The sequence below is a fragment of the Marmota monax genome, unplaced genomic scaffold (assembly GCF_021218885.2).
Source record: "Marmota monax isolate L192 unplaced genomic scaffold, Marmota_monax_Labrador192_F-V1.1 WCK01_AAM20220418_F8-fsc00074, whole genome shotgun sequence".
Classification (NCBI taxonomy): domain Eukaryota; kingdom Metazoa; phylum Chordata; class Mammalia; order Rodentia; family Sciuridae; genus Marmota; species Marmota monax.
The window spans coordinates 6,318,528-6,341,613 of NW_026694232.1; the positions used below are offsets into that span (position 1 = coordinate 6,318,528).

The 23,086-nt window shown below is 37.5% G+C and overlaps 1 protein-coding gene across 5 annotated transcripts in view; it reads right to left on the reverse strand.

Annotated features, from left to right (window-relative positions):
• The window catches only part of Pex5l (peroxisomal biogenesis factor 5 like), a 230,015-nt gene extending 208,280 nt beyond the window's left edge, over positions 1-21,735 (reverse strand). For 3 of the 5 annotated variants that reach the window (XM_058586200.1, XM_058586196.1, XM_058586195.1), the window contains exon 1: positions 21,329-21,735. In XM_058586200.1, the coding sequence (XP_058442183.1) occupies positions 21,329-21,349 (21 nt within the window). In that variant the 5' untranslated portion in view covers positions 21,350-21,735. The remainder of the gene's footprint in view (positions 1-21,328) is intronic. The other 2 variants (XM_058586204.1, XM_058586201.1) reach the window with 1 other exon arrangement.
• Between the last annotated feature and the right edge of the window lie 1,351 nt (positions 21,736-23,086).

The following is a 23,086-nucleotide window of genomic DNA, read 5'->3' on the forward strand; positions in this document are numbered from 1 at the left end:
CTCTTCCTTAGTATTTTTGTGAACTTCTGTGTGTTCACAAAATAAAGGAAGTCAGGATGGCAATAGATGTTCATGAACTAGAACTCCAGAGTCCTGGGGGACCTCAGACCCCTCTATGTGTTGATCATCTCACTACTGATGAGGAAGCCAAGCTTAGAGGAGACACTTGTTGGAAGGATGGACAGCAATGGTGGAAAAATTCAGACTGATTTTCTGGACTTTTGGCACATTACAAGTATTCAGTGAAGATATTCAAAATAAAAGGGTGAGAGTAGAATGAATAATCATGTGAAATTATAAATAGGTATAATAGGATATTTGGGCTTAAATCTATAAAGACAGAAATAATGACTGACAGTGAGTCAGGTCCAGTAATTGGGCATGACTAATTCAAGGAAAAAAGCCTTCCTTTCCATTTAAAAGCAAGAAAGTCAGTGCTGTAACAACACCAACATTGACATGCAATACCCCATATTTTTTGTCCTTAACTCTAATTTTATCCTAGTGTGTGGATCCTATCCCCAGGAGAGAATCTGGCCAGGTCATACCATGGAGAATAATGGCTTTGATTAATGGTTAGATCATAGCATTTAAAAGTTTTATATAAATGTTAACTGTTATAATGTTTCAGTTTAACTTCTTATTTTGTAGGTATCAGCTCAGTGCTACGAGGAGTTTTATATATCTATATATAGCTCTCTACGTAAGTGAATGTTTATGATCCTGCTTCTGTGTTTGAGGAACTTATAACTTTTAAAAAGTGAGATTGACAAAGTCCTACCATAGAGCTCCTGTCCCCAGCTGACCTTCAATTTGCTTATTTAATTTTTCCTTAAATATACCTGGTTGGGTTGCCATGCAGAAATAAGCAATACAGAAAATTCTTGCTGGTATCTGCCTTGAAAGAAGTAGTGCAGCCAGAACAGGATTAGCTCAAGAGGTGACAACGCTCTCAGTAAACACCAAGCTTGGACCTTCACCCTTGAAGTGAGTGACACTGAGCTTCCAGGCCTCAAAGGACTATGGGTGAATTTTGTCAATTTTCTATTGAAAGTACTATATTTAGTTGTGAAGTATTATTCTTAAAGGTTGTGATTGATTGATTTAGTGAATTTATTTGCACCAATATCTGAACGTTTTTGATAAATAGAAGTATTTTTCCATTTATGCTTTGGATCATTTGCTTTGTTAATAAAGACAATTAATTCCACAGGAATTCTGAAAAACAGAGAATTAATGATTCATGAAGGCAAATATTTAACTCAAAATTTTATTACTAATTTTTTCATAAAGAGTAATGTTCATTAACATGTCATATTTGTACATGAAGTTACATTTCCATAAAAAATTTTATACTAGGTAAGTATAATAGGTAAGTCACTGTTGTCATGATCAAAATAAAAAAAGATGTTTGTGGATTTGAGTCTAATTATTTTTTTGGCCTGAATGAGCTTGGAAGAACCCTTATGCCACAACATTTTTGACTTATGAATAGCTTGAAATGGCTGTTTACCAAACTTAAACGTTTACCTAATGTCTATCCCCAGATAGACATTATCTTTTATGATTTTCTCTCTGCTGTTTTGGAAAAATGATATTTTCCTCACATAATATCTAGGCTGTGCAATAACAGTAGGGAAAAAAAGAATATATGGATTACTGAGTCAAGCCAGAATGCTTTTGCAAACTTATCTCCCTTTATACATCCCCAAATGTGTTTACAGCTGTGGTCAGTTTGAAGTATGAGCAAAGCTACCATTTTCAATAAAGACTTTTTAGAAAATGTATTCTATTTGACTGGGGACTGTTCTTCAATACTTGATTCAAAGCACTGTGTGTCTGATGTACTAATTTACACTCAAACTGATTGCTGTACTTCTGTAAGTCATCTCAAAGGAGCCAGAGATTTTAAATGCTTATTTTCCAGACTCTTTACCCTTAATTATATTGCCTTGTGAAAATTCTCAAATGACAATTGTTTTGTTTAAATCTGATGGTCTATATAGAGGGTGGTGCCTGAAAATATTTGATAATAAATGAATGAATATTTCTTTCTATAAACATGACTTGGATAAGTATCTTTCAGAAGAGGTTCAGATTCAGAGAAAGGGATCAGAGTTCAAAATTTTAAAAAGAAGTAAGATGAAGCATGAGGACTCGGGGTGAGTGGTATCAGATATGTGGAATAGATCTATTTCTTATTCTGCTCTGTTTCTCAGATTTTATTTTAGCACCCACAGTTTGGAAATCAGATAAGCCTTCCTGGGAGTGTGGCCAGAAAACAAATTGGATTTCAGTGATTTATATTTATTATGGTTGTATAGTGTGTCAGGCACTGTATGGAACACATATATTGCACTGAAATGCCCTTTCCCTCCAAAGGCAATGTACATGGGATATTATATATTTACATACCATATACCTTGTAGAAATCTAAAAAACCCATTTATGTTATTTTAGTTCAGATATTATTACCGTACATATAGATTGTTATGATTAGTTTTATGTTGGCACTTACACACTCATCTGATAATTCTGTGTTTACCATAGCCATTGAATGTGATGTAACCATTTTGGCCAGTGTGTAGCTCATGTAAGAATATCCTGAAGGACATTAACACTGAAGGTAGCATTGGGAGGCTCCCACTGCTTTACCACTAACTTGTTTTGATCAATAATTACTGAGGATGAGAGATAACTAACCATCTGCCTTGGCTGGTTATATGGTCTGTTTTTCTGACTTGACAACAAAAATATCAACTATGATATAAATCAAAATATGATTTTTTTTTGCAGTGCAAAATTCAGGTTAAAGATGATGCTAATATTTGTGGCTAGCAGCCATGTCCAAAGCTGCCTTTCCTGTGGTCTGTTTTTAGAGGGAGAAATACTTTTGCTGGCTGGAGACCTTGCTCCATGTAACAGGAGAGTGGTCACACACAGATTCACAGAGGGCTTGCAGTGCCACATCTAGACAGCTCCAAGACACCTCTCATCCAGGCCTGCCTGTCTCATCTGCTGACATTCAGTTGCTCTGATTCTCAAAGGGCTCCCCCTGCCTCTAGGATGGCTCTCTGAGGTTGCTGCAGATTCAGTCTGATCTAGTTTTCTTTGTGGTCTGGAAGAGTAGGGCTGGAGTTGGGGTCTCACTTTATTAAAGGTGTCTTTGGAGACACATAGATCTATGGAACCAACTCCGTGTCACTGTCAGGAGTAGATGGTCAACAGTAGGAAGCCATTTTTCCCTGCTCTGTGGATCGGTGTCTATTTTAATTGTGTGCACAGAGGAGTGAGGAGCAAGAGGGAAGAGTGACAACCTTCTCCATTACTAAGTGGGGCGGCATCTGACAGGCTGTGGATGAGGACATGGAATGGATTAAGTAGGTTATATAAGGCCAGGTTAGGTCACAGTTGGGAATAAAGAAAATAACTTGAACTCCAATTTTCTGAGAGTTTAGGTTTTAGTGTAGACAATGATTTACTCATATAATCATGCTTACTAAAGGATGCATGAATAAATGTATAAATATTCCTCCCATTTGATAGGCTTTTTCTATTCTCTAGTAAATCAGCATTAGCACCAAAATTTCACTGCCCCAAGATATTAACTTTACTAACTTGCTATAAGACAGTGCTCCTGGCTCTAGTTAAAGTTTTAATTTCTGGTCTCTCCCTCAGACTTATGAGAACATCTTATTCTAAATTTTCAAAAAGGTAATTTCGGTGATTTAAGGTAGAAACATAGCTTTAGGTTCCAGTTTCTCATTTTTATTATTTCCACATTATTATTAATTTCCTCCTCCAGTGCTTTCTAAATGAGTATAACAAAGGCATTTACAAAGAGCCTGCCTCTGATATAGCTGTGTATGAATTTCCTTGAGACTAAAGAAATTAGACAGATGAAATATAAATATTTCTCACTGCAACCAACTTATTTGATTAATTAGTTTGAGGCTATAATTTCCATTTTGGTCATTTTATTGTAAAATTTTAAACAATGGGAAGTGATGGTCTTTGTTTTCATGAGATAATCTTCATTAATTGAATAATGTCCACCTCAATAATATAAGGTATTTCTTAAGCAGAAAATCCAGTATTAAAATTTGGAAACAAATCTCTATTCTCCTTGTCAAAGGGCAGAGATTTATTCTAGACTTTGGAATGAAGCATTTGATGCACGCTTCAGTTTTCTAAACTGATAATGCTCAGAGAGGTTAAGAAACTTGTCCAAGGTCACACAAGTAGGTGTGAAGTACCACCCTCCAAGTTTTTTCTCATGTCTTTTAAAACCACATGGCAAATACGAAAGTCATCTTCTGAAATAATGCTGTTATATTCATTTCAATTATAATAATGTAATTCATGAGTTTGAATAACATATTACTGTCATTTCATATAATATGCAAATTGTGCAATTAACTGATAAAAGAAAAATCCAAACCCACATAACAAAATAGTATAAACAAGCAGGAAAGAGGTAATGTAATATTGGTCTAAGATTATGGTAAAATTGAATCAATAGGTTTTCCACAATAAATTGAATTATACACATATATTTGATAAACTCTACTATATATCATTTATCAAAATAGCTTTTTTATTATATTAAGTACGATCTAAAATGCTAATTGAATACATTTTAGTTTGCAATAATAAAAGTGAGGTATAGGGGAAGATTAAGGTTCTATCTAGCCATTTTGTGGATTAAAAACTGAGGCCCACAGAGAGTAAGTCGTGCTTCCTAAGTTGCACACTTGTGTGGGCAGAAAAAGGCCTGGGATCTGTGTGTCTGCCTGCCAAGGCATACTCTGCTTGGTTCCTCTTATCTGATTTTTTTTCTTTTTAAATCAGACAGAAGTTTGAATAGATTACACAAGAATAATTGGTTTTGGGGAAAGTAGTACATTTTCATAATAAGTTAATTTCATCTTCAAAGACCCCAGATAAAATGCTTTACTTATATGATCTACGGGAATTTTCAGAAGTTTAAATCAAATCAAGAGCATTAATTAAGGCTAATTAAAAAGTGAAGTAGTTCCGTGGCTCTTCACTCAATCCCATATGTCCAGTAGCCCCCCATTTTATTTTCTAGTTTCGCTTTCCATGGTTTCCGTTATCTGTGCTCAACCATGGTATGAAAATATTAAATGGAAAATTCCGGAAACCAACAATTTACAAGTGTGAATTGCCCTTTCCTCAGAGTAGCATGACGAAACCTCACGCCATCCTGTTCTGTCCCAACTGGCATGTAAGTCACTCTGGATACTCTATCTGCCCATCAATCAGTCACCAAGAGCCACCAGGTTATTGGATTGACTGACACAGCATCACAGTGCTTGTGACTATCCCTTTTGTGATGGCCGATGCTATGTCACAAATGCCTAGGCCATTCACTCCTCTTTATTGCATCTCATAGGTATTGTATCATCTCACAAAGATGGTGAGTACAGTACAATAAGTTATTGTGAAAGACAGAGAGTAGAGAACATGTCACATAACTTTTATTTTATTATTTTGTTATATTTTATTATTAATTATTGTTGTTAATCTCTTACAGTGCCTAATTTATAATTTATTAACTATCATATATGTATACATACAGGTAAATATCACAGTAAACAGTTTGGTACTATCTGTGGCTGAGTGAATCCACTGGGGTCTTTGAATGTATTCCCCCATGGATGAGAGGGGAAGACTGTATTGTGCATCCCCATGGGCACGCTCTGTGCTTGGCCTCGGAATTAAAAAATCAACAGGACACAGTCAAGGAAACCTACCCCACCAGAAAAAGAGTTGCTGTCTAACCCAGACCTGGAGGCTCAGGGGACTGCTTTCTAGGAAATAACATTTAACTGGATTTTGATAGATAAGCAAGGATTAGCCAGGGGATAAGATGACAGGCATTCCAATCAGAGAGAACACCATTAAAGAAGGACAGAGGCATGGAAATACAGGTGCAATTTGAAGAATTTTCCAAAATCTAGTAAAGATTGTACAGGAGAAGGCCAGATAAGTAGGCCTTCTAAATTATATCTTATTCTGGAGACCAGTGTATTTCACTCTTCAGTGTGCCTTAAGTTCACATATAAAGTATTAAGGTATAGATTCCCAGGCCTCATCCTTAGAGAATCTGATTCATCAGGGCTTTTAGTGGGGTCTAGGAATCTGTGTTTTTAACAAGCAACCTACATTAATTTTTAAAGGAGAGTGCACCTGAAATTCTGGAATGGATGCCGGTGTAGTTGAAAGGACTTTCATAGATGGGTGATGTGATCAAATGAATGGTTCAGCAACAAAGAGTGGTAGGAAATATGTGAGCCTGTTGGCAAAAGGGTTGGTTGGGGACCTTTGGTGACTTTTCAAATAAAGATGATACAGGGATCTAGTATAGTGACAGTGAGGTGGCGGTGGTTGAGGGAAAGCATGGAGGAGTGAACTGGGAAGAAAGTGCTAGAGCCCTTAGATTTGATTTAGGGGTGAGAAGAGGAAAGGATGACACCCAGACTTCTGACTTAGGTGATGGAATGGTGGTGGGGCTGTTCAACAACAAAGGAAATCTGGAGGGGACACTGGCTTTATGGAGGTGGGGCTGCTTCGAGTCCACATTTGAGTGCATTTTGAGTTGGACCAGGAAAGGGGTCTGCTAGTGGCACCAGTGGTCATCTGGGAAGTTATGACTGGCTTGCAGATAACTGTTGAGGATAAACCTAAATGCCAGATAAGTCATGTGTTCATTTTAGTTACTTCAAAACTTCTTTATCTGCAAACACTATTTAAACATTTATTAAAACAGAAGAATTATGTGCAGGAAAAATAATAATTTTTGACAATTAGGTACAGAATATTTGTACTCTACCTCTTAATGTAGACAATGAAAGCTTCTTTAATATAAAACAGAACATTTAAATTATATTATTTATTGATCTTGAAGTCAGCTCACCTGACTGTGCTAGAAGATGATCACTAAAATATTAATTTTAAAAAACTGTCTATGAAGGAAAACACAATTTTCATTTTGGTACTTTTAATTTTACTTTGGGTTAATTGATCAATACTATCACATTCCAATTTGTATAATGTTACTTCTTGGTCTTTTAATTTCTAAGCCAATTGAAAGTTTAAAATTAATTTTAAGAAATCAGAGAACTGTACTTTTGTTTAAAATATAATTTTAATATGAATGGAGATAGTCAAGATATAGGTATATTTCCTCCATAGTAAACTTAAGCCTGACATTAGGCATAGTTCTCTTTCAATAAAGCTGGTATTTTCTCTTTTCTTGAATAAAATAGGTGTTTAAGAGCATATGAAATTAATAAAACTCCATCAAATAAGAAGCAACCAATTTTTAAATAGTAAATTTATTTAAAATAAATTTTAAATAAATGAATTTAGTAGAGGATAAAACATTAAAGTAAAACATGACACACATGGTTAAACGTGACTGTGGTCTGGATTTGGAATGTCCCTCAAAGGTCCATGAGTTAAAGGTTTGATTCCCAGCTCAGAGATATTGGGAGGAAACTGTAAGAGGTGGAGCCTTGTAGGAGGTCTTGAGGTCACTGGGGACATGCCTTCAAAGGAGATTATGAGGCCCTGGTTTCTTCTTCCTCTTTTGCCTCCTGGCCATGAAGCGAGTAGCTTTGCTCTACCTGTCATGATGTTCTGCTTCACTACAGGTCCCAAAGCAATAGGGCTAACTGACCAGGAACTGAAACCTCCAAAACCATGAAGAAAAATAAACTTTTACATTTCACAACTTATTTCAGATATTTTTGTAACAGTGATGGAAATTAACATAACTGCCCTATTATTATCGAATGTTTTATAAGAGCAAACAGAGTATAAATAAAAAAATGAAAACATTTATGTTAAGTCACAGAATTTTGGGAATGGGTTTATTTTGAATTAATTTATACATGCAATCCATGTGTGTTTATACACATAACACATGAAATACAAAGCAACTCTACATTAGGCTGCTAGACTTTGGTTAATCCCGCAGTCTCATGTTCTGGGTATTTCTGATTCTGGGGAAGCTTTCTGCACAAAAAGATGGATGTTTTGTGATTGCTCCTCTGTACTCTACTAGGCAAGTAAACCCCATCACACACCAAGTACTAAATATATAGATGTTGAGTTCAGAGAATGGAAAAGCTGTATGGATTTAGCATCTATCTTGAATAAATGATAGAATACATCAGAGATTTCTACCTTCCAAGGCCACTGCAATGTTCCAGAAAACTTGCAAAATCCTTTCCTCCCTGTTGGTTGAATCACTTTTCAGTAACCGAAGAACTGACATGGAGACATGGCCTGAATAGGCTATATGAGCTCAAGCAATAGAGTAAAAACCTGAAGACCCAGATTCTGGTCCTCAGTCCCCAAGTGATTTGACAAGGAAGCTTAGGCGAGACAGTCAGACCCTGTGTGCTGAATTCTCTTTTATCAGCATGACAGAGATAAAGTATCTATCCTTAGTCAATCTCACTGAGGCACTCTAAAGATTAACTTTTATTAGGCACTCACAAAAATGACTACGTAGCAAAGATATCAGTATTTTATCACAACCTAGGATCTGCTATATCAGGGATAGCTTTGTATGAAGATATCTCTTTCAGTATTTGCAGAATGAGAAAGAGAAGTCTGGCAGGATCTTCCCAAGCTGCATATTCTTTGAAAGATTAGGGGTGGTTAATCTTTGGCTTCATAAGAAATTTTTTAAAATGTATTTTTCATGGTATCATTAGTAGTAAATCTAGTAGTGGGGAAATCTGCCCTGACCAAGCATGCATAACTATATTGTATCACTAATTAAAGTTCTGATAATAATAGTATCCTAGGGCTGGAAGGAAAGCCAGTAGTCCTGTAAACTGATCATCTTCCATGAAGGCCTTAACAAGCATACCCTGATTGGGTGTGAGCCTAGTTGTTAAAACAGAGCTAATGTCACCTACACACAAGAACACATGCACACACACACACACACAATACCACCTCTTAGCACATAGCTTGACATGTGGAGAGGTTGGAGATCAGACCTAACCTGTGGCCCCTCATCCAGACATCCTTGCATAGTCATACATAGGATTCTGAAGGAGGTCTCCTGCACAAGAGACTTGGTCTGTGTGTGTGTGTGTAATTGGGGAGGGCAACAACCTTTACAACAGCCTTTTGGGGCAGTTCCAACTACAATAATCAGCCATGGTGTCAGGGATGTATATAATCATTGTTATTAAAATTGTTACTGACAACTAGCTGAGGTGATAAGGAGGTGTCTAGAACCCGGATGGATTCTAATTCTAAATGACCATGACAATTTAAAGATAGAGGAATGTACTATATTTCGAAATCTGCAGCCTCAGACCATCCTCTGGCTTTAAAGAGGTTGAACCCATTAAACTGCGAAGACTGCTTTGACAGTGGAGTGTTGGTTAATTACAGGGGCAATCTAATTATAAGCTTTCTCTGTAATTGATTCCCTTTCAAGTGTGTGGAAACTTCACTTGATAAGCATTTGCTTCTGAAACTCATGGGAATAGATAGACTAGATCCTGGGGCCATGTGTGTCTTAGAATCAGAGAGGCCATCCTAACTGTACTTTGGAGTCCTTATTCTTGATGGATTCTTTGGAATATTTCCTTTATTCATTCACTCTTTCATTCTTTCTCTTATCTATTTAATATACTGCTGCGAGAGTATGCACCTGGCATTACTAGTCTCCAAGGGTGCAAATATGTATAGAATATAGTCACTGCTTCAGATGGGCTTATCAGTAGTCAAGGAGATTGACAAACACAAAAAATTAAAGTCTTATGTTGCTTATGGCATCAGTGATGCATATGAAGTGCTAACAAAACATGGAAGAAGACACCCTTCATTGTGTGTTGCAGGGCATGGGGTGGTGATGTGCAGAAGAGCAACACTCACTGAGTGGGGGAACATATTAGTGGAACAGTGAATAGGAGTAAATGTTCAGGGTATGGAAGGCAAAGGTTAGGGTTGGGAAAAAGAAAAAAATCCAGAACTGTGAGAGAACAAAAGAAGGAAGCATTGGTCACACTGTGAACCACCAGGGAAAGCAGACATTGCTGTGGTGAACCTCTTTCCACACGTGGTCTATGAGAAATATTTTACCAGTTTATAAAAACATGGGACAGCATCAACTGACAAATTATCATGTGCTAAACCCTTTATATTTCACGATCCTGTCTAATCCTTACAAAGTTATTACCGTGTATGGGTACATTTATTATCCCGTGTCACAGACAGGCAAAGTGGGGGTTAGAAAGGATGGAGGATTAGAACAGAGTCACGCAGACCCCGTGTGGTGAAGCTAGGACTTGAACTTAGGGCTGCCGCTTCTGGGGAAGAATCCCTTAACCAATGCGTTTTGTTGCTTCTTCAAAGAGATTATTGAGTAATGTATGATGCCACCAAACGTTTTTCAGCATACTTTTTTTTTTTTTCATTTTGGAAAGGGGAAATTAATTCAAAAAGTCTGAGCTATCAGGACTCAGTCTTCTCATATGTGAAATGACAAAGTTGTGCTATGTGAACTCTAAAGACTTTTATACTTCAAAGATTCTATTTTAATTAAATCTTTCCCCAAGCTTAAGAACACTTTTTTTTTGGTCTTACATAAATCTTCCTAAAGACTTATATAAGAAATTGCATATCAATATTAATGACTCAAATGCATAGGGTGTCTTGATTATAATCATCCTTTGGATGAATATGTAACACTAATGTACCCAGTTTTTCATATTAAATGCCTGCACATGGAAGGAAAAGATGTTCTTATCTCTATGGTACATGATATGTATTTTAATTTCCTAATTAGTTATTGAATTCTTCACATGGTGCCCTCCAATTTCTCAAAAAGAATAGGAGTGATCAGTAGATGGACATTGATGAATGATAGCAGGATCATTCTGCTCTTCTTTGCTGCATGATTTAATAAGCCATTATACTCTAGTTTTACCATATTTTCCTAGAGGCCTGTATCCAAGGGCAGGTGGTACTAAATAAATCTGGGTTTCAAGAGAATTATTTCCCTTTAATTCATCTCTCAAGGCAGACTGGACTCTAGTCAACAGAGAACTGGGTGCTTATTTTGCTCTCAAGATAGAGAGCTAGGTGTCTGCTTTACTTTCAAGCAATAACTAGAACATATTATAGTGAACATCTCCTGGCTTAAATTAAAAAAGAAACAACCTTTTCAAAATCTAAACTGTTTTTCTACATTAGTGAAATGGCCCAGTTTTTGATTCTCAGTGGGAAGCAGATTATCATTTTTCCAGTTTATCTGGCAGCTAGGTTATGAATGTATGGTTTGGCTCTACAAATCAGCTGTGCCTGGCCCCACTTTCACATGGGATTTGGACACAGAATCATCCACTGTAGAGAATCCATCCTGGCAGTGAGAGACAGCAGCCCATACTCCAGCATAGGGCTTCTGTGAGCAGCGGCAGCAGTAATAGTACAGAGGCTAAATTAGTCCAAGTCTGTGTGCCAAGGGACAAGCTCTGGCATTCCCTGTCTTGTGAGGGCAGCACTGGGGTCCATTTTGGCTTGGCTCAGGGCTGAACTTGGCTTGTGTCCCCCTCTGATGCCTGGTCCCTTTATCTCTAGCATAGTTCTAGAAGTCTCCTGGTGCTCATGCCTCAGCAAAGGTGAGGCACTAAGCAACTCAGTGAGACCCTGTCTCTAAATAAAATACAAAATAGGGCTAGGGATGTGGCTTGGTGGTCATGCCCCTGAATTCAATCCTAAGTACCCCCCCCAAAAAAAATAACCCACAGAAAAAATAACAAAAAGACTTATTTTTGAAATAATCTCTGAAGCCTACAGAAAAATTATAGCAGTACAATACAAACAGTACAAAAAAAAAATTATAGCAGTACTCCCAAACACCTTTCCCCCGAGATTCGCCAATTTTTAAACTTTGCAATACTTGCTTTATTATTATCTCTCTCCTTCTTCTCTCTCTTTCACTCTCTCTGTCTCCATTAAAACATTTTATTATTATCATTTCCAAATAAATTAAGAGTAAATTACATATACTGTGCCCTTTTACCCCTCTATACTGTAGCACATATGTCCTATGAACAAAGATATTCTTTTACACAGTGACAGTATTGTCATCCAGGTCAGGAAATTTAACACTGACATAATACCAACCTAAACTCCTGTCCACATTCAGGTTTTGTCAATCGTGTGCATTGATGGTGTTCTTGATCAAGTTCCTTTCCTAGTCCATGATCCAACCTAGGATCATATGTTGCATTTAGGTGTCTTATCTCTGTAGTCTCCCTAAAATTTATAACAGCTTCTCCTCCTCTCCATGTATTTTTAAAATGACACTGATATTTTGGAAAAGTGCAATCCATTTATTTTATAGACTATCCCCCATTTTGAGTTTGCCTGGGTTTTTCTCATGATTAGATTCAAGTTGTGCATTTTAGCATGACCACTTCCCGAGCAGTTGTCTCCTCAGGGCATCACATCCAGAGCACATGACATCCATCTGTCCCTTATTGGAGATCTTGATTTTGATTATATAGTTAAGGTACTGTCCAATTTAGCTGTTTAAAAGTTTTTTTTCTTTTTTTAATTTATAGGTTATAATTTGATGTTATATTAATATTCTGCTTACAATCAAACTACCTCCCACCTCAGAGTTAGCTTTTGTTGATCCTTCTTGTTTAAACCCATTTTTATCATGATGATTGCAAAATGGTGATTTTTCTATCTTCATAATTCCTTCCATGTGCATTGTTTTAATGCAATTTTAATGAATCCTCTTTCTGCTTAAGTGAGAGACAGGGTTGGTTTCAGTTACTTATAACTAAGAAGCCCTGACTGATTTACTTTTATGTTTAGGCAACTAGTTTCAAGAAGCTAACAAACAAGTTCACTCAAAATGGTCAATCTAGTCAGGAGACACAGTGGTAAACACTTTTGGACAAGAACTTTTCTTAGCAGTTCATTGCATTCATGAAACACACTTCTAGTGCACATCTTTAATCCCAGTGGCTCAGGAGGTTGAGGCAGGAGGACTGAGTGTTCAAAGCCAGCCTCAGCAAAAGTGAGGTGCTAAGCAATTCAATTAGACCCTGTCTCTAAATAAAATACAAAATGGGTCTGGGGGATGTGGCTCAGTGGTTGAGTGCCCCTGAGTTCAATCCCTGGTATCCAACAAAAACAAAACAAAACAATAAACTCCCACACTTTCAGGCCAGACTGCTTCCACTGTCAGATAAATGACTACTAAAACGGAACACATAAATATCAAGTAGTTATATCACTATTGAAAAACAGGGAAATATCCATTTGAGTGACTAAATACCAAACACCTGGATATTTGGAAACATGTAGTAGTTTATTATAATGTTTACTTTTCACTTAGATTTTTGAACGTAACAAACATTGAAATAAAGAAAAAAGGTGCAAAGGAAATAGTATACCAGAGTAAGGCAGATTTTGTTCCAATACTAGCTCTGCTAACTAACCAATGTGTGATTTTTTTTTTGAGCAAATATCTTAATTTGTGTGTGTGTATTGGGGGGGGGGGCTCAGTTTACTCATCTGTGAAATGAGATAACTAAACAGAACTTTTTCAAGGGTTCTTCAAATTAAGGGTTCTATGACCTCAAAGCTAATATTAGCACAATAGTTGGCGACATAAGGAAATGTTAACCTAGAATATTCTAATCAGCACATTTTGATCCAAGATTATTTTGGTATAAAGACCCAACACTTGTGAAATAACTCCCAAGTGATTCAGAGAATAGAAACATCAGAACAATTTAGAAAACAATTTAGGAAAAGAGGCCACAGCAGTTTTAGGCTGTGTGAGTAGATGTCTTTGCTAAGAGATAAACAGTCTTACAGTACTGGGCACTGGTCAGACCTTGAGCAGTGTGTCTTGTTTGGATGGCCATTTCCATACTTTCATTGATCCATTAAAGCATCAGAAATGTCATTATGAAAAAACGATTGAGTGAACTGGTCTGTTTATCTGGAAGAAGGAAAAATTGAAGGGAATGAAGACATAATAGTTCCCTAAATATTTGAAGGTTTGTCTTATTTAAAGGGTTTATTTTGCATTTCCCCAGAAGAAAAAACTAAAACCCACTCGGTGACTGTCATGTTGTCAATATGATGAATATGATGTCAAAATAAGGGTGACATTCACACTATAACAATTGGGGTAGCTGTTTTTGCCAGTTCCTCTTTTCAGGAACCTCATTGAGCCTCTGTGATGTCAGAAAGCTACCCAACATCAGCTCAATTGACCAGGCTCTGTTTTCTGAGTAGTGGTTATTCAGGTCAGTATTTCTCAAATGTTGATGTGCATATAAGTCACTGGATATTTTGAAAAAAAAATCAGTTTCTGATTCAGTAGGTCTGGAGTAAGAGCTGAGGTTCTGCATTCCTAACAAACTCTCAGGTATTTCACATGCATGTACTCACCTGCTGATTCAAATGCGACTAAATGGCCAGATACTACTCAGGAGCAGAACACATTTCTCTTAACACCCATGTGAAGGCAGGTGGAGGGCTGTTTGGCAGCCCTAGTTGCTTCATTTCTTCATGGTGTTTTTTTTCCCCCCACATGTTTATTGGTGCATTGTAGTTGAACATAAGGTGGGATTTGTTTTTAACATATTCATACATGCAAACAATATAACAGTATGATTTAGCTAATATTGCTCCCCAGTATTTTTCCTTTCCCTCCCCCTAGTTCCTTTCCTCTATTCTACTGATCTCCCTTTGATTTTTATTCCTAATAGTGTTTTAATGTTTCTTCTTTTTTATTTCCTTAAGGAGGTTCCATATTTTCTGTTAACTGTATCTGCTTACATTATGTAATGATACTGGCAGGGCTCTGACCAGTGGCTACCTATATGCTGTTAGTTAGCCAGGAAATGTTTCCCCAGAAAATGCTGAATTTTGCTTATTTTAGGTCATTACCACAGTTGACTATACCTGTTTTTTTTTCCCTTAGATGCACAGACATGCACATGCAAATTTACATATCCCTCCTGCAGGTGGTTTTTCTCAGCGTGCTTTTCAATGAATTTCTTCCATGAGGCATACTGATCTTAGAGCAGGCACCTGTGTGTGCACAGGGACACTCCTCTGCTCAGCTTTCAGCTTTCCCTTCCCCTAGGCCTCCTCCTTCTCCAAGTTGGCATCTTACCACCTGAGTGCTAAATGCAATGCCTTCTCACTGTCATTGCCTTTAGAAGCTTTTTTCCTCATCCTGATATAATACCAGTGTGAACCCTCAAGTCTATACAGAGAAGTTCTACCCTTTTGCTAAATAACAACACTTCAAATACTTTATACTTAGTCATCGTGGTTTCTGAGCCTTTCTTTCCACGCCAAACATCCCCAGATCTTTTAGTGATTACTCATATGACATGGTTATGAATTCCTCTACCATACCACTTGCTTAAAGAACCACATGATTTTTTTAAATGAGTGTATGGGAGTGAGAATTTTGTGACTCCCTAGGTAGATTTCTGGCATCAGAACTGTACCAATCCTCTCTTGGAATCTCTATGATTCATAGATCACCATATGGCATTCATTTGGGAAGAAAAAAAAATGTTGCTCACCAGGTCTCACTTTGTAGGGTTGTTCTTGTTTTCCAGAGGTATCTGCATGGGCGGGGGTTTGGGGCAGCTGAATATGCACCTGCAAATGCAAGCTATCACTTGGCTTAGGTTTACCCCATTGTCGGCTGCTGTCAGAGTTCTGTGTATTTCTCTTGAATGAAATGTTGAATAAATAGCCTCTTCCTATCTAAATGAGCTCATTACTTTTCATCTGTGCAATTTCTAACAGCAATTGTCTAAAAAAAAAATCCATAAAGATGATCTATTTAGTGCAATCTCACACGGAGTATAATATTGGTTATTTATCTAATGGAACATGAATAGAAGTACTATGTTAGTTCCTAATAAGGATCAGTCAAAAATGACATTATGGCTTTCTGAGTCTGGCTTATTTCACTTAGCATGACAGTCTTCAGTTCCATCCATTTACCAGTAAATGCCATAATTTCATTCTTCCTGATAGCCGAGTAAAACCTCATTGTATTTATATGTACCACATTTTTGTTACCCCACTATTATATATAAATATAATGCACTAATAAAAAATGTTAGAAGAAGACAGAAATGACATTATGAGACAACATTGGCAATGTGTTGCATTATATCGTGAACTCTGAATAATTAGCAAGTTTCTTAATATTGAACTAATAGTGTGTTAACTATCTTATTTATATTCTGTACTATATAGTATATAATATATAGGCTATAATATAATCTCAACAGACTAGGAAAGGAAAGCTACCATTTGCTATCCTTATGAAAGGGTACATAATAGGTGAGGTGTGGTAGAAGCAGGTGAGGTGACAGTGAAGAAAAGAGTCATTGTGAGAGATGGAATCCACCATTCAAGTTACCTGGGTCTCTGATTTGTAGTTTACATACTATAGTTCAAGATGAATTTGTCTTTTGCAAATCCAGAATTATAAAGAGGTGCTAAATATTTTAGAAACTTGGCAACCCGTTTTCTCTATCAGCCTATTTGAAATTACGTCATTTTTTTTTAGAGGTTCCAGAGATTCAGATTGTACTTAGGCCTCTTATTAAGGAAAAGGTAGATAGGTTGACCCTCACCTGCACACTGGTTATTCTAAAAACGTATTAAGAATTTAACTAAAATATAAAAGCTTTAAACAGCTCTAGCTGATGCCAGTGCTGAAAACATGTGATCTCAATAAAAAGCAAGAAAAAAAAAAAAAAAAAAACCCAGCCTGCCAGATGTTTTGACTACATAGTGCATCACATCTTAATGTTTCCAGGGCTGGCAGTGGTAATACTAGAGATTCAGGATTTCAAAATTAACAAGTTCTGTTTGAACCTTTTTTTTTTTTAGTCTTTAAAAAATATTCTATAGTCAAAATATTTATATACTAGAATTTTTACTTTCAAGCACACATTTTTACCATATTTGTAAGTCATAAATAAACTTATAAAGTCCATATTATGTTTCTGAGAGTGAGTATATAATGTAAACTGTTGACGAGTGTCACTGGGGAATGAGATTTTCTAGATAATCAAACATCCTGTAATATTAGGCCATAACGATTGTATTTTTTAAATGTTAAGGGCTCCACATTATGCCTGTACCACACATGACTTGCTTGTGACTGACTATGTAGAAAAGCACCTTCAGGATCTTGCTGGAGTTTTTGTCATAATTTTGAGCTTCAGCGTAACTGTACATGCATTGCCTTCAATAGAGTCCTAGTTAATGTTCCTGACAATAAATTCATTGTACTAGTGCTCATCATTACTTGTGGGAAGACTTGTGAAGAGGGGAGGCAGGTACCCTTTGAACTGGGGGGGGGGCACCCAGCACGAACGACATAATAAATTCCAGCATTGTTCATTTGCCTGAAAACATCACACCTTGCCCCATTCCAAAGTAATCACAAAGATTCTCCTCTAAAAATGCAAATATCACTGTGTTGTGTGGGTATGCATGTGCAATATATTGGTATTAGTTGGCAATTGACACCTTGGTAAAGGGTTAATAAATGACATAGGATAGAAAAGGGTGGCATGTGGGGAGGAGGCATGTATCTGTTGAAGAGGTGGAAGTACTCAGGTAAATACCATCAGCTTTAGTTTTGCTGTGGGTCTCTACCATGAAAAGCTGTTTTTAAAGATGTTAAAAGCAGCATCCCACAATCTTACCTTGGCCTTACTTCTTATGTGCATCATTTTCAGTGAGTCTAAATGACTCTCCAGTGGCCAAATCTAATGTGTAAACATAATGTATATTACCTAAGCTGTTCCCCTTGGTGAAGATTTTAAGAAAAAGTTTAAGTCATGAATAAAAACAAGCACAACCCCTTTTAAAGCTGTTAATAACCTTATATTTTTATCATTTAAAAATTTTTGGCTTAGATATCTTGTGAAGCTAGAAGGAGTGTACTGATTCCTCATATGGCCTGAATAAGAAAAAAAATCTGTTTTCCATACCTATGATAAAGATCAGTTAAAATCACAAATAGATTTTTTTTGATTGCCTTCTGAAATAACTTTCTTTTATGGCAAAACAGAAATTACTATGGATGCTTCATTAACAATAAAAAAAAACTTAGTTCAAAATTGAAATGATATTGCTCTATATTTATACTACCCCAGAAAAAAATCAAGTTTGATTAATGAAATATTCAGAGACAGGTAACAACTTTGCTCTAATTGGCAGTGTTAACTCAAATGAACACATACAAATAAACAACTTAGCACTGAGCACACAGAGGTATTATTGGGCTTAAGACCATAAGTCATCTATGAGTAATAAAACTGTTTGTCAGAATAAATGTTAAAGTATGTTTAATCACCACTGGCTTCCTTGGTCAAAGGGAAAAGAAGCAACCTAAACAGGCACTAAAGAAACCACCTTTGCTTAAGTTGCTGGGGTGATTAATTCCCCTGGGAGAAAATTGGCAAGATGGTTGGAAAACAACACAGCTCTAGGGCCCCGTAACTAAGAAATATACTTGTGGCATTTACCATGAAACCAAGAAATATATGCTACCATTTTATGCACTATCTATTTGCAATAGATGCCAATTTTTATCTTCTAATGAACTATCAGAACAAACCAAATGTTTGCTTTTTTAAGCCTCTGGCTTCTAAAATGAATTTAGGTTCTACCACAAACTAGACGTATTAGCTCTGCATATCACAATGAGTAGACCTTATGTGCAAAATCATTAAGTTGCAAAAACAAAGGTACCACAAGAGTTTTAAATTAGAATATTTTAAGGGCTTCATGGGAACACTTCCTCCCACTCCCAAAGTGCTTTATTTTGAAATAAACTTGGGTACAAAAAAGAGAATTAAAAGGCATAGCAAATGATTGTAAACATTTTCTGTTTCACTCCTGTTTTAAGGTATCAGCCAAGTAACACCAGTGTTGGAAATAACTCCAAAGTTGGAAGAAATGTTAGGAAATTTTGCTCATCCTTAGTCTACTTCACCAAATGTGTGTTCAGATTTTAACACATAATTGGAGTGTTTGGACTGTTTCTTCTCATCAGTGTTCAGAGTCAGGTACACACAGAATAATGGTATCTCTGAGAAGGAGCCATTCTTTATCTAATCTGAATATACCAACACAGTGGAAATTTCATCTACTGGCTAAATAATATTCTTTGAGAAAGAGATTTGGTGTGTAACATGCAAACAAAAGTTCACCATAATTTGGGTTGTAATGGGTGGTTTTTTGGGTGAGAAGAATTCCAATTCAGATCATATCATTGAATACTTACTAAGCATACCTATTACAGCCTTGGAAATTTTAAGTTTAACACTAGTGGCCAATAGTAAAGAGGGAAAAAGTATTGAGCTTTGAAATTTTGGCAACTATATTGATAACATTCTTTATTTAGTTCCATTTTCAAGTTAGGCTTGGCAGAAAAGATTTTGGAGTTTTACTGCCAGCCATCATATTTGCTGTTACAGCAGTGCACAAGCAAGGATGGGAGCATATGCAGAGTTTTATTTTTTCTATTCTCTCAAATTGAAATTCAACCCTCAGATAATTGTTCTAGACAATTCAAGTTTCAACAACACCCTTCCCTGAACTATTCAGAAAACCGAGTTATAATTGTTTGGGGACGGAGGGGGGGGCATGAAATTACCAGAGTGTTGCTTTGATTCTTCATTCACAATAACATTTTTTTCAAACAAAAATATTGTAGAAAGTTTTTATAAATTGCACTAAGTTGTCAACTATGAACTTTCTGTTGATGAGCAATTTTCTAGAATAGACTATTTATTAAAACTTTCCTACTTTACCCTCATGAAGAAGCTGTTTAGGATGAATAAATAGATAATAAATAAAAATTTAAGTATCATTCTTGGGTGAAAATGAAACATAAAATTGGAGTAATAATCCTTTGTTAATTTTTTCAGCAGTCATCAGTTGAAAGCTTCTTTGATCCTGAACTTTCCAATTAGTATAGCACTTATAAGAAACATGTAGAGCACATTTACCATATAGTTATAAATATATTTCAGTCACTAATTATTATCCATTAATGTGATATAATTTCATTAATTTTCAAAACAGAATGTCAGTACTATGAGAAATGCTTTTGGAATTCTGGTAGTGCCGATTCAGAATTCTTACCAAACTTAGGAATATGATACCATACTGTGCACTACACAAAAGTAAATTATAGTTCAAAAGAATTTTCCCAAGACCTAGAAATCGAATATTGAGTAACATTAAGTCATGAATGCAAGAACATATTTATTTATCTATTTCCAATTGCTCTAAAAGACACAGAAGCAGCATCCTAGGTATTCACAGGCTGCACACCAGGATGAAGGCATTTCATATGATGATTGTATTTGAACATCTTTGGAGTGGAAAAGAAACCCAAACATCAAACCTGATGACTAAAGCATTTAGGGACAACAAAAAGAGCTCAGTTCATACTTGAGGAAGCTGAGTTAGTATTTCATTTTTTTTCTCCCAGAGCATACATCTGCCTTTATAAGGAGGAACCAATTGTGTGAATGAGAACTGGAGTCAAGGTTAAAGTAATCTTGCCCAAAAGAGTAGAGTGCTTGCATCTGAAAGAAGCAGCGCTTCAGCTCAGATGAGCATTAATAACAAGCAGGAGAAGCACCTCCCCTGAAAAACATTAGAGCCCCTTGGACACATGCTAGAAATTCATTCTCTCAAATCATCCTGTGACTAATGGGATAGGTGACAACATCCCATGGTCTGAAGGGGGAAAATATAGCATAAACCATTTTTAAAAAATAGCATTTAAAAAAATCATGCGAAAGTGGTAAAGTGTTCTAACTCTCAAGAAACCTTTGCAGATGGACAAAGAAAAAGCTTTGTCTTTCCTATTATTGTTTGCCCTTCAGTTGACATACATGCCGAGATGCATCAATAGGATTACAACAGAAACACGGTCATCTCCAGGGTTTCCTCTGTTTGTATTCCTTGATCCTGTTTAAAGGAACAGGCTCAGGGAATGCACAGAAAACAAACTTCCCCAATCGAAGTTCCGAGGTCTTTCCTCCCCTATCCCACCCTCAGAAAACTGTCTAATTCTACTGACAGCACCCGACAGAAATGCCATGGTCATGTTGCACCACTTCACTTGTTGAGTTGTGTGAAGGCAGTACTTAACCATAGTAACTTGGTGAACCACCTTGCTCTTAAATTAGCTCCAAGGTTTCTTTCCAGCAGCATGGAAATATCTTACCTGCATGTGTCCCTGGTACATTCTGCTTCGGCTTCTTCAGGGCTCCCTGAGGCCGCCGGATGCTTTCCCCCCGGGTTTACTTGCAAACCAAATAGGGGAGACGGTGGAGTGCACACTGGGTTCTCAGAGGGTCCCTCTGACCCCCCTCGAAGGCTCAGGTACCCTGGCTTGCCGGCGGCCCCTTGGCAGCGCTGCGGGCTGCCGGGAACTGTTCTCCACTCAGGGTGCTGAAAGCGGACACAGCAGAGCGAGGAGAAGGCGAGGAGCCCAGTCGGCCACGCTCTCCAGCAGGCGCAGGTCCTGCTTGCCGGGCGCCTCTAAAACTCACTCCTCCGCCGAACTCTTTCTCGCTTCCTGCTAGGCTGCCTCATGTCTCTCACTCTCTTCCCCGCGAACCCCCTCCTCCTCCCAGCCCTGACGTGAGCGCCCACACCAGCCACCGCCGCAGCCGCCGAGAGGGGTGCGCGCCACCCTCCCGGCCGCGTCCCTGGCGAGAGCCGCGGGCTCGGCACGCGCGCGCGTTCGCGGTGGGGCCGGGAGCGGCCCGAGGGCGGCCCTGGGCGGTGCGCGCTCTCCCGCGCGCGTGCTCAGGGGTGCGCGCGCGGGGGCTCAGCAAAGTGCGCGCGAGCGTTGGTCCCGCTAGTGTTAAGCGCTTGGCTCGTGGAGTCCAGGTGTGGCCTGGGCTTCGAGGGCGATTCTTAATGGAGGGGACCACCAGCTGGAAGAAACGTGGGAGAAAATGAATTATCTCTCTGGGGGGGACATACTTATCGTCTGATCCCGTATCCTGCAGACACAATAGGTTAAACGTGAGGAGGTTCCGAAGAGTTTACTTGGTTCTGATTCAGCTCTCTGGCAAGTTACCTTCATATCACCCTCTGAATAAGGATTCTTCCGTCCTACCTCCAGTTAATAGCTGAGCATTCTGTTTAAAATGCCAAACCCCAGTATTCAAGGGCCTTACACACTCGGTTTTTACTCCCAAGCACTTAAAATCACCCCCAATCCTCTATATTTTCCGTTTTTATTTTTATTTATTGTCTATCCTATACAATGCTATTTCTATGAGATCAGGTATTTGGGGGAGGGGAATGGAGAAAGAAAAGATTGAACTGTTTTGGCACTGATGTATCCCTTGGCACATCGTAGGCACTCAATAAATATTTGTTGAACGAGTTTTACCATATAATAGGTGGAGTGCATTTAAATATTTCTTAAGTCGAAGAGACTGGAGAGTTTGATGTAATTTATACATTGAATGTTTATAGGTGCACACATGTACACAAAGAGCTGGTGTGTGAACTGTGATTAGTTTGGTTAGCAGAAGGATCTCCAATCCTACAATATGCCTCCCAAATTATGGACAGCATAATACAATCCCTAAAATACTACCTATGGCATGATATAATTTTCACAAAGCTAAAAACATGAAACTATAAACTCCCTAGGAATATAAATATGTATTCATATAGTCACATGTATTTATGTGACTACATGAAAAAGAAAGCAGGAAAATAACTGATATAGTATTCAAAATTTTGATGATGCCAGGTGAGGGAAGGCAGGGGCAAGGGATGAAGAAATATTTTACATGAAGGTTAATTGTCAACATCTTAGCTTTCATGTTGGTGATTCACAGGACACTTACTACCCTTTTAAAAAAATAATTATGTAACTAAATAAAACAGAACCATGCAAGGACCAGTGAAGAGAATGGGAAATGAACCAAAAAGTGATTAATCTAATTCAATGCATCTG